We start from the raw sequence: 12,853 nt of genomic DNA on the forward strand, positions 1-12,853 counted from the left end.
ATAATGAGGTCCATTTACAATGTTTTCAGAGATCTGATTATTTATATCCTTTGCTCTTTGAGAAAGATTACGTTTCAAATTATAACTCCTTGGTAAAAGCCCCCAGAGGTAAAATTATAAAATAAGCCTTGTGAAGGATTCCTAAGTATGTAGACTGATCTTTCATATTGTGTTATTTTCTAGGTGAGGTGGTCACCATTTTTACCTTCTCTATTTCTGAGTTGTAGTAGTGACTGGACTGTCCGACTTTGGCAAGAAGAACAGGTGAAGTTTAAGGAAAACTTATTAGGTTGTATGCCTGATATTTGTAGGTGGATTTTCAATGTGTTCTATGAGGGTGGATAAGTTTGCAGATCTTTTTCATTCACAGTGCTTTTGATGAATAATTGTAAAGACATCCTTATGCTTTGTAAATTAGTGTCTTTAGCTTTGGGCATGAAAACAGGAGGCTCCAGGAGTCCCCAATACTGAGAGAGATGGTGCACAGTCTTCATATTCAGTGTAACAGTCAGTGCCAAACAGTAGGATTGGCAGAAGTCTCCATATTCATGATGGAATAAATGCAAGGTGTGTGGCAGCAGCATGTGGTATGGGGACCGGGTAAATATAAGATGCATTACTTGTGCCTTAAAGGGGATAGTTTGGGAACTGGGTTGAAAACTCTTCTTGTCAAGGGTTCCTTTGTTAAACTGGATAGTGAGGTCTCAGTTAAGAGGAAAAAATCTGGCCAAGGTTGTTGAAGGTTGCTAGGGCCGAATAGGGCATGGTAGCAGTCATGGTGGGCTGAGCAGTCATGGTTGTTCAAAGAGGAGAGAGAGAGAGAGGGAAAACACCATATCCATGAGCCTTCAGGCTCTCAAGCTCATTCCTTCATTTCCACACACTAAACTGAAAAGCACACACACTACAAGATAAAGTGACCTAGTGTAAATGTAGACTAGACAGACTAACTCTAGTCAGGTCACTGACTGACTACTAACCCGACTTATTTAATGTAGTCACATGTAGACAGCTGTACACACTAGCTGTCATAGATGTCGGTCATAGATGAAGACACACTGACGGTGAGCTTGATTTCTAACACTCCCTCTCAAGCTCAAAAACAAAACTCAAATCATCTGCATCACTCCAAGTAGCTGTCTAAAGTGAATGAACTTATCTTTACCAAGTGATTTGGTAAAGATGTCTGCTACCTGGTCTTCAGTCTTCACATGCTCCAAGTCAATCTGATCCTGCTAAAACCATTTCCCTGATGAAATGGTAGTGAACCTCAATGTGTTTTGATCTTGCATGATAAACAAGATTGCTTGCTAACATAACACTGCTCAAATTCTCACAGTACAGCTTGACTTTGTTGTCCAAGTGTACTCCCAAGTCATTCAGCAACTTCTGTAACCACTTAGCTTCACAGGCCGCTAAGGCCGCACCACGATACTCTGCTTCCGTACTAGACAATGCAACTGTAGGCTGTTTCTTACTCTGCCAACTTATCATGCTACTATCCAATCCAAATGCATAGCCACTGGTTGACCTCCTGTCATATGTGCAACCAGCCCAGTCAGCATCAGTGTACCCCATCAAGTCAAGGGGTTTCCCATATGCATAAAACAGCCCATGATCTGTGGTACTCTTTACATATCTCAGAATTCTTCTGACTGCATCTAAGTGTGGTTTGCGAGGCTTCTGCATGAACTGTTTGATCAGCCCCACAGCATAACTCAAGTCAGGTCTAGTGATCGTGAGATAGATCAAGCTGCCTACCATCTGTCTGTACATAGTAACATTCTCAATCTCTGTCCCAACATCAATCTACAGCTTGACATTCTGCTCCAAAGGCGTATCCATAGGCTTGCAATCAGCCATACCATATTTCTGTAACATGTCATGAGCATACTGTTTCTGTATCAGCCATATGCCTTGAGGTGTAGAGACAACCTCAATCCCAAAAAAATATTTCAGCTCTCCAAGATCCTTGACCTTAAACTTAACCTATAAACATGTCTTTATTTCTGCAATCCCATTTTCATCATCTCCTGTAATGATTAAGTCATCAACATAGACAACTAGGAAAACATAGCCACTATCTGTCTTCTTCACAAACAGACTATGATCAGCATCTCCCAATCGGAAACCATGTTGCTGTAAATAACTGCTGATGCGAGCATTCCATGCTCTGGATGCCTTTTTCAGCCCATATAATGCCTTTTTCAGCCGACATACATGTGCTGGAAATTCTGGATGTACATAGCCTTCAGGCTGTTCCATGTAAACCTCTTCCTGTAATTCTCCATTGAGAAATGCATTCTTTACATCCATCTGCCATAGTTTCTAGCCTCTAGCTGTTGCCAAAGCAATCATAGTTCTAACTGTAGCCATCTTTGCTACAGGGCTAAAAGTCTCCTCATAGTCAAGACCATACTGCTGCGCATACCCTTTTGCAACCAGCCTGGCCTTATATCTTTCCAATGATCCATCTGATTTACATTTTACTTTATACACCCACTTGCATCCAATAGGTGTTTTGCCCTCAGGCAGCTGTACCAAATCCCATGTACCATTTTCAGCCAAAGCTGAATATTCGTCATCCATAGCAGCACGCCAATTCTCATCTGCAACTGCCTCATCAAACTTACTTGGTTCTCTAAAACCTGTTACTTTCGTCATATAAGCATAATGATGGGCTGAATATCCAGTGTAAGTATACCTGTCAACAGGTCGTCTGACCCTCTCTGATCTCCTGAGTTGTGGCTCACTGTGAGCTTGCCTCTCATGAGGCGGCACATAACGGCTCTGCCTAGCACCTGGCGTCATAACAGACGGAATCCCCAATTCACTGTCTAAGCTGTCACTGCTAGATGAATCATAACCTGTAGTGAGTGGACCTGTTACATCTTCAAAAACCTTTTCTTTTCCCTTATCTGCTCTCCCCCTCACTGACATATCCGTGTCAGTGGATGCAGTAGTGCGACTCCGTAATCGTCCTGTCCAAGGACTCACTGTAGATGATACATCACTTGTCTGACCACTCATGGAAGTACTCTCTACAGGAGTATTTTCAGCATGACTTATACTGGGTGAGCCATCAGTAGGCACTGCAACAGGATTCCCATACCAAGATGCTAACTCATCAAATACCACATCTCTGCTTATGAGTGTCTCATGCGTAGAAGGTACATAACACTTATAAGCTTTCCGTTCCTGTGCATATCCAATAAACACACTTTTCACTGCCTTAGGATCCAATTTCTTCCTCTTCTCATCCGGTATATGCACATATGCAATGCTGTCAAATACCTTCAAGTGTCAAATGTCAGGTTTATGACCATACAACCGTTCATACGGAGTGACATCATGAATCCCTGCTGTAGGGGTTCGATTCAGCACATAGACAGCAGTCACCACTGCTTCAGCCCAATAACCATTTGGCAGACATTTTTCATTCAGCATAGCTCTAGCTGACTCCATCAAAACCCTGTTTTTCCTCTCTGCAACACCGTTTTGCTGTGGTGTGTAACTGCATGTGAGCTGTCTTCTGATCCCATGTTTAGCTAGATACCTGTCAAAGTAGTTTGAGACATATTCACCTCCTCCATCTGATCTCAAGCATGATATGTAACAGCCCAATTCATTTTCAGCATGTTTCTTGAAGTCTTTGAATGCATCAAACATATCATCCTTATGCTTCAAAATATAAAGCCAAGTGTACCTGCTGAAATCATCAATAAATGAGACATAATACCGTGCACCGCCAAAAGAAGCATTATGTGAAGGACCCCAGACATCAGAGTGCACCAACTGTAAAGGCCTAGTGCTGTTTTTTACATGTCTCATGAAAGGAAACCGTGCTTGCTTCCCAAACTGACATGCATGGCATACATGACCAAAATCATTATACTTGAATTTAGGTAATCCAAGTACTACTTCTTTCTGCTGCATAGATTTCAGCTTTTGTACATTGACATGTCCAATCCGCTTGTGCCAAATCTCTACATCCCGAATGGCACTCTCATCATGTGCAAACATGGCTGCCTTGAGTCCCGGAATGGTCGCATCCAATGTAAACATCCTGCCATCCCGTCTGCCCTTGGCAATTAACTTGCAGCCATTTCCATACTCCTCAATGAAACACCCATCTTTGTTGAACCTCACTTGCAAATTTTGTTCTGCCATTTGATCCACAGACAACAGATTCTTTGTTATGGTTGGTACATGTAATACATCATGCAGGCCTTTCTTCTTGCCATCAGGCATCATAAGAGAAACAATCCCTTTATGCTTTATGTCATGTTGGGTGTCATCCCCAGTACATACATGACCATGTGTACCTGCAACCATCTCATCAAACCACTCTCCATGCGGTGTCATGTGGTTTGACGCTCCAGAGTCAATGTACCATCTGTCATCTCTATCATGTCTCGATGCATTTTTAGATACATGCTGCATGGCAAAGAGTCTATCAATTGGCTCATCATGAGCACCACTGGAAGATGCATAGTGTCCATGCTGTCTGCCCTTTGCCTTCATATCTCCTTGCTTTTTGTAACTATCATTTGCAATATGCCCATACTGGCCACAATAATGGCAGTCCTTGTCCCTGTTGGACTGATCAGACGACTGCCATGAACCAGATCCACCACCTCTATCTCGGGGTGATCTCCCCCTGCCTCTAAACCCACCAGATCCACGCTGGCCTTGTGTATTTGCACCATGCCAATTACTCTGCTGCTGCTGCTGTCCATAAGCATTACGAGTGTCACCACGACCTCGAAATGAACCACGACCTCTAGATCCTCTGCCACGCTGGCTAGAGTATAACACAGTGTCTCTACTCTGAGATGCACTGGAACCTGTATTCAAACCAAGTTTGACTTCCTCATGCAGCAACAAGGCAACTAGCTCTTCCCAGCTAAGGGGCTCTTCTCTGACAGAAATGGAAGTGTCAAAAGCTTTGTACTCTTTGCCTAAGCCATTCAAAGCAACAGCAATCATATCATCTTCTGATACACTTGAGCCAATAGTAGCAAGTTGATCAGCTATGGACTTAATCTCCGTGGTATACGCCTGGATGCTCTTGCCATTCCTAGACATGTTGTTGAACTGCTGTTTCAACTGGATCTTCCTTGCATGTGTCATGGTTCCATAATTTTTCATCAGTATGTTCCAAGCATCCTTCGGAGTCTCACATCCAGTGATTTGAATTACCATAGCATCAGATATACATAAAGAAAACCAATGCAGCACCTTGCATGCTCTTTCATTCCATAGCCTGTAGGCTCTTTTCTGTTTATTTGTTGGATTGTGTGCAGGCAACTCATGAGCAACTTCATCTCCTGTACATAGATCCCAATAACCTCTGCCAACCAGAAAGTTTTTCATTCTGAATTTCCATAATGCAAAGTTCTTATTATCCAACTTCTCTCCAACTATCTGAGTGATATTGTCAGTCCCATGTGCATTAGCCATGATGCAATAGACTGTCTATTAAGTGCCTGACTTCCTGCAGACCAATAAGTATGATTGACTAAGTTCAGTCTGTAACAGTTTATGACAGTTTTCTGCACTAAATTGCAGAAAAAAACCAGGGTATTTCAGCCCACTGACACCCCAAAAAAACCCACAAACAAGTGGTCTCAACTGTAGATATAACTGTCAATACATAAGCTATGTGTTTGCTTCAGCTTAAGCTTCTGTAACCTCACTGCCAGGGTACATACATGCAGTCTGAAAACTGTAAACTGTGAGTAACCAGCAGCAATTTCAAATTCAAAACTGAGTGGTAATCATGTCATACATGTTCCAAAATCTCCCAGGTAGCTGCTAGTACATTTGGCAGTCAAGACATGAGCATAGAGGTACAGAACAGTGCATAACCAGCACATACAAGTGTCAACAAATCTAGTTGCAGGTTGCAGTCAACCAAAATTCAGCATACCAAGCTCCAAGCAGCTCCAAAATGCCTTCCGACCATGTCATACATTTACTTTGTAGTGGCAAGTTCAATACATGAGCATCTGAGTAGGCATAGATAACCTGTCTTCATTGACCAATGGCATAAACTTCATGAGCTGTTTGTAATTAACCAGGACAGTGTAACTGCATTTACTTCAGCTTCAGAATTCAGTTTTCAATGATGCTCATTGCTTGCTTCAATTCTCCATACATTCAGCATGTATAGGCCAGTTCATATAGATGATGGAACCCCCAAGATGACCTGTATTGCTTCAGTAATGCACAATACTTGTCATTGACTGTGTATGACAGTTTTCAGCCTGTCAATGATTTTCAGATCTAAGTATTCTGAGCAAGAGATCTCAGCTCCAAGACATTTGATCCAATGTATACATGCTTTGACACATTCTTGTACTCCAAAGATGCCTTCTGAGTGTAGTACAAGGCTCCTGTGTGTCAGTAATGACTGAATGCATGCTGTTCATTCATGTTTACAGCAGTTCAGAACTAATTACAGGTTTGTGTCTGTTACTCCAGCTCATAACAGAGCTCCCACACAAGCATTTACTTCTTGTACACTTCAGATACCTTCAATAGTGAGCATACATGCTCTATGAATCTTGTCCAGGTGCCCCACTGAAGATTGACAGGTTGCTGTCCACCCAGATCAGTAGGCGCAGATCACGCAGAATTCCAGGCCTTGTTGTCAGCTGGTCCTCCTCATCATGAGGCTCAATGACCACTTGCAGATGCTAAAAAATGCCCACCAAGGCTCCCAGAAAGGCCTCAACCACTGTGATAAAGCATGGAGTCCAAGATGAGCAAATGCATACCTTGACAGAGTAATGGCAGCCTGCTCTTATTTTCAAAAAACCTTGTTCTTCAGCTTCTTCAAGTCTTCTTGGCTCCCTCCTGCTCCAGAGAGCTCAACCTGGCAATGCTCTGATACCATGTTCAAAGAGGAGAGAGAGAGATAGGGAAAACACCATATCCATGAGCCTTCAGGCTCTCAAGCTCATTCCTTCATTTCCACACACTAAACTGAAAAGCACACACACTACAAGATAAAGTGACCTAGTGTAAATGTAGACTAGACAGACTAACTCTAGTCAGGTCACTGACTGACTACTAACCTGACTTATTTAATGTAGTCACATGTAGACAGCTGTACACACTAGCTGTCATAGATGTCGGTCATAGATGAAGACACACTGACGGTGAGCTTGATTTCTAGCAATGGTGGGCTGGGCAGCCACTGGATGGAGAGCTGATGGCTGAAATCTGCAAACAGGAATGGAGAGAAATGGCTGTGCAGCCTCCTATTTATAGATGTGGATCCGCCCAAAGTTTGGGTGTTTGTTCATGGGACACAGAAACATTGGTAGTCTTCAAGTTTTGGGGCTGTTTTAATGAGCAAATGAAGATTTAATGTGTAATGCATCCTTTTAGCTTAACATGGGAGTGGGCTGAGGAAGAGTATCAAAGAGAGTCATCCTCCATGTACTGATCCGGAATGTAGAAAACCACCAATGTCACAGTAGAAGACTGATCTAGATGGCTGAAGACAGCAAAGCAGCAAGGTGGACGTGGAAATGTAGCAACCTTTGGGGATGGAACAACTGAATACAGCATGTATAACCTGCCAATAGTAGTCAGGAGGAAGCATGATGTCGACCGCTCTTCAGAGCAGCAGAATGCTGAAAACTCAGGCAACAGATGATCAGAGGATGTCTGGCAGTTGATGGTGGCACCAAGACATGAAAATGCAGCTGGGGAAGTGCCGTGTGCCAGGCGGGAAGCTGACGGTAGTAGGTGGATCAGAAAAAGCAGATGGTAGAAGGCCTCTAGGGGCTGGGTGGCAGCAGTGAAGACACATCAGTAGGCTGGTCAGGCAGCAGGGGCAGATCCTTTGGGTGAATAGGGGCTATAGTAGGGCAGCCGCAGCGGAGGCACAAGGAGAGGTAGAGTGATGATGATGATGATGATGGGACAGGGTGTGCAATGAGGGATGAATGTGTTTTGCATGTGGGTCCCTTTTAGAGAACATGTCGGAGCCAAAAAAATCGTGGTGTTGTATAGAAATAATAAATCCTTTTTTGGAACTTTTTAATGAGCTAGAAAATTGCCACAAAACTATGATAATTTAGGAGGCAAAGTCAGGTAGCTCAACAAGAACATGGGAAGGAAGAGTGATGATACAAACCGGGGTAGATGTAGGGTGAAGGAAATAGCCTCTGAGCTCTGCAGGTCAACCCTTTCAGAAAAGGTTCAAAATTCAAGGGTTTTGAGGTAAATCTCTTTAAGAAAGACTATTGCATTTCGAGTGTTCGTTACCACTAGGGACCATACCTAGGAAGGAAGAGGGATGATATGAAGCATGGGCAGACATAGGGTTAAGAAGGTTAAGCCTCTCAGCTCTGCAGGTCAACCCTTATCAAGAAAAGGTTCAGAATTCAAGGGTTTTGAGACAAATCTCTTTAAGAAAGACTATAGCAATTCAAGTGTTCATTACTGCCAGGGACCAATTTTTCCCTCAAATGAGGAGTGGAAAACTTAATTTATGGTTGTCCACTACTGTTAAATGTTTCTAGCATATACTAAATGTGAGATAATAGATTGTGAGTCACATGGAATAAGTAGGATAAATGACCTCATTTCTGTTTTTAATGTCACCGGCAAATCATTGTTCAGAATCAAGATTTTCTTTGTTTGCAGTTGAAAGAGTTTCAATGACTGATCCGCAAAATTTGTATTCTTGTAGGATACCTGCCTTTTGGTTTTCCAATCTGCAACTCAGTGTTTGCAAGATTTGCGCTGGTCTTTAACCAATTCTTGTGTATTTGGGACAGTGTCTGATGATGGACGCTTGGAGGTGAGATTGCATATTTACTAAGTAACTCTATGCTAGAGAATCCAGTAAGATTGCATTGATAGGGCAATATCATCTTTACTGCATCTGCAGATATGGGACCTGTCCGTTTCAGCAGTAAAGCCGACAATTGTATACAAAGAAGACAGGAAATTGTCATGTCTACTGTTTTGTCAAACATCCCCAATTGTTGTTTCATCTGGGAGTAATGGTGCTGCAAGCATCTTCAGACTGGTGAGTGTTTTTGGTCCCTTTCTTCAAATTTTCATGAAAAGAGCAATTGCAATGTGTGAGAACATGATTCTGTATAGGATGTGCACAAAAGTGTGGCTAAAGATTAGCAAATAGTAAAGTTGAGAGATGGATGATGCAGAACCTGTTGAGCTAAAACACGCTTTTCAGCTGAACACGACCAGAAGGCAACCCAGCACATGTTCAATAGAGCCCTGCACACTTGCTATTAGCACATCTACAGTCACTTCCAGCACTCTTGCACTCACAGGACACCTTATCGAACTGCCTATTAATCACGCATCTAGGCTTGATTGTGGGACTGCTTATTTGTAGGTTCACAACCTGCACTTGCCTCGCTGTATGCACTTGACACTCCTGTGCCAATTCTCCACTTGACTACCTTTATCTTCGGTATTACGTCGATTAAAAATTTTATAAACCTGATGGCATCATTACACTCTCGTACTCCTACTGTCCTGAAGAAAGGGGCTTGAAATTATGCAGTTAAAAATCGATAACAACAACTGTTTTACTGTGTGGTGTTTACCTTAAGAGGCGGGAACTTGGTGCAAGCGTGTTTTGATAACTGTGCATAACTATGCAGGTTGGCTTTGATGGTGAGGAGAATGAAGCGGACGAGATTCAGAAATTGAGGAAAGCCTTGTCTTCCAACGTCAATGCTTTACTAGACTAGCTGCAGCTGCACGACATGAGTGCTTGTCTCAATACAGTGGTTCTCTTTAGGAGCTCGGGTGTTACTAGGCTGGCAGTAGCGCATGATGCGGTGTCTTGAATCGACGCTATGGTAGACTTACTCCAAAAGATTTCTTGTATCATCGTTTTGTAGACGAGCTACTGCATGATTTGTTGTATCTGTGGGACGGTCTCTTCCACAGGTCGTGTTGTGGAGAGCTTGCGACATCAGTACGCAAGGCTTACACGATAATCCCATAGAACGAGAATCTGATCCACCATCTCCATAATACCAGGCTGCAGGGAACACCAGTCACTAAGAGGGCGTTCCCAAATGAAATTTTTATCTTGATACTCCTAAACATCTTTGGCCACCTCATTTTGTTTCCCTTTCCCTTTTTCCTTTCTAAAAGGAAACTGTATATTGATTTTGGAACTACCAAGAATCATGGTGCGTTTATTTATGCATCACATCATAGCTTTTCTCTTTTTGGTGGTGCTCTAGTTGAACTATTAACAATTGCCCTTGGTTTTAATTCTTGAAAAACTTCATTAAATGCTTCTTGGCCATGTGATGGAACTTTATCAAAGGCTTTGCTTTTCTAGCTCCCTCCATATTTTGATATCACCTTTCTTTCTTTTGCCTAATTGAAAAAATTGCATATTAAAGGAATTGCCCACACATTAAAATCAAGAACGACTTAGATTCTACCAAATATTTTGATTGATAATGGTTGGAACACATCTATAACACCATGAATATGGATATAGAAGTCTTGTATTATAGTAATTGACTACACATTGAAATCAAGAGCAACTCAGATTCTACCAAATATTTTGTTTGTTTATGGGTGGAACACATCTACAACACTTCACATGAATATGGACATAGAAGTCTTGTGTATATCCCATCCATATTTAACAAGGGGACAATATTATAATTGATCCTTATGACATGCTTTCAAAATGAAGCGTGAGAGCTAAGTTGACACCTTGAATTTGCAAACTTCTATGCATCTATGGATTAGTTTACTTGAGAATTGATCATTATACGTAGTTACTCTTGTTAATATCTTATAAACAATCAAGATTCATTACGTAAGTTAAATCAAGGTATGTTTAGCAAAAGATATCATAATTATACCATTGTTTTTGAAGCCATGTCTCTGTGCTTGATTCAAACTATCATGTAGCTCTATTTTCCTTTGGATCGTGGTGCTTCACCCACCATACCTTCCATGTGAAAAACAATAAAGAAAATGACTATAGGGGAAAGATAGTTGAGTGTCAAGTCATCCCCCTTGTCTCCCACACATTAGTCTTTATTGAATTGCTTTGAAATTTTATAAGGATATTGAAATCTATCTTTTAAAATGAATGGTTAATGAAATAAATAAACATCGATGTTAGAAGCTAGCTTGTTTATGAGAATATAGTTATCGTTGAACTTTCCAAGATGAATTAGGAATGATTACATGTGTAGCATTTGTCCTTTGATTCGAAGGCATCGTCAATGTTAGATGTGAATGGACATGACTTGAGGGAGTATGTTGGTGGAAGTGGCAATAGGCCCAAGTTGAATATGACATTGCTAGAAATAGGTTGAAGATATATATTTATTGATATAATGATTGATTCTACTCAAACATGGAAACCAATAAAATAGTTGACAATATTTTCTAGGATCAATAGGTTTCATGTGGATGACTAGGCTTGTGATAGAGAAGGCCTAGTGGTATCATTCTTGGCACTACTTTCTTATACTAGATATTAATCACGTTGGTTCTCCTCGAAAGGATTAAGAGGACTCCACTTTAGTGCGGAGATACCATACCATTTGTATTATGGTGGTGATATTGGAGAGTTAATTGCACGGATTTGGGGGGTTAGATCTTTTTCAGTTATTGGTATAGCTAGCCACTTGGATGAGGGCCTTTAGGAGATCAACATCTTGTTCAGAGAGGAGAGAATTGTTAGATTAACTTGGGTTACATTCAGAGTAAGGACACATGCCCAAGCTATAGGTGGGTGGCTAAGAGGATGCATGTTGCTTGACTTAGATAGACATGATAAAGGAAGCTAGATTAGAGTATAGGTTTCATTCTAGACTGACATTGGAGATATCTAGTGGAAATTCTTTTGCATTGTGGAGCCAATACATTTGAAACATGGAGTAGGGAGACTTAAGAGAGTTATTGGATCCATAGCATAGGGCCCTTGAGAAGTGGGGTAGTTAGCTACAAAGTATCACAAGGCCTTGTTGGGATCCACAAGCAAACCCCTAAGATATCAGGGATGGAGGTGGTAAGACAGAGCACTAAGATGGCGATCATGGACAAGATGAGTAGGCATTATGTGCCTACTTCCATAGTAGTCAAGGAGCTTGAGAGGCCTTTTTGCTTTTAGACATGTGCCATGGGGAGGATGCCTTAGACATGACCTTTTTCTTGAGTTACTGGGATACTATCTATAGAAGCATTATCACACTTTTTTAGGAGATACATGGCATTAGGAGACATGCTAGAGAGTATTTGAGGGATTGATTCACCTCATTCCAAAGGTAAGACAAACAAATTGTAGATCACTCAATGGAGACCGATTGCTTGGTTCTACTTAAAGATCAAAAGTAATGGCTCTACCAAATTAGGGTATCCAACCAATCTACTCATGGCTATGACACAGCTAAATGTAGAAATCATGTCTCATTTAATGTTTAGTCTTTCATTTTTCGAATAACTCAACTTTAATTAGCATGTGAATTAGCACTTTGCATGCTATAACAATTTAGTTTCACTTAGACTAATAAAATTTTTGGAGACTCCAAAATCTTCTACTATTAGATATTTGGGAAGTTCAACTCTTGTAAATGTAGTTAGATTCCTTGATCATCCAAATATTAGAGCTACATATCAAAAGTTATGTCTCCACCAAATCAAGGTGTCCTATCACTTTAATTAGGATAGCTAGATAGCTAAAGTTTAGGAGTGATCATAACCCACTTGAGCACACCTTAATTAACTATACGATCATGTAATCCAACTCATGTCTTACACTAGGAAAGCAAATGAAAGAGCATTGAGAGTATTATAATAGATTTTCAACTCATTA

At 41.2% G+C, this 12,853-nt stretch overlaps 1 protein-coding gene and 1 long non-coding RNA gene across 4 annotated transcripts in view; one reads left to right on the plus strand and one right to left on the minus strand.

The window, feature by feature from the left end:
- LOC148026679 (uncharacterized) overlaps positions 1–9,901 on the plus strand; it is a 107,423-nt gene extending 97,522 nt beyond the window's left edge. For 2 of the 3 annotated variants that reach the window (XM_087691147.1, XM_087691148.1), the window contains 4 exons: positions 184–264; positions 8,711–8,821; positions 8,912–9,052; positions 9,657–9,901. In XM_087691147.1, the coding sequence (XP_087547273.1) occupies positions 184–264; positions 8,711–8,821; positions 8,912–9,052; positions 9,657–9,746 (423 nt within the window). In that variant the 3' untranslated portion in view covers positions 9,747–9,901. Of the gene's footprint in view, positions 1–183; positions 265–8,710; positions 8,822–8,911; positions 9,053–9,656 lie in introns of those variants that run through there. The other variant, XR_015692866.1, reaches the window with a different exon arrangement.
- Positions 8,274–9,977, minus strand: LOC148026680 (uncharacterized). The gene is made up of 3 exons (XR_015692867.1): positions 9,868–9,977; positions 9,600–9,752; positions 8,274–9,264 (listed from the first exon to the last, which is right to left on the minus strand). It is a non-coding gene; the product is annotated as an uncharacterized LOC148026680 (long non-coding RNA).
- Between the last annotated feature and the right edge of the window lie 2,876 nt (positions 9,978–12,853).

Source organism: Lygodium microphyllum, chromosome 13 (assembly GCF_053477565.2).
Source record: "Lygodium microphyllum isolate KBCC chromosome 13, Lygodium_microphyllum_v1.1.10, whole genome shotgun sequence".
NCBI lineage: Eukaryota > Viridiplantae > Streptophyta > Polypodiopsida > Schizaeales > Lygodiaceae > Lygodium > Lygodium microphyllum.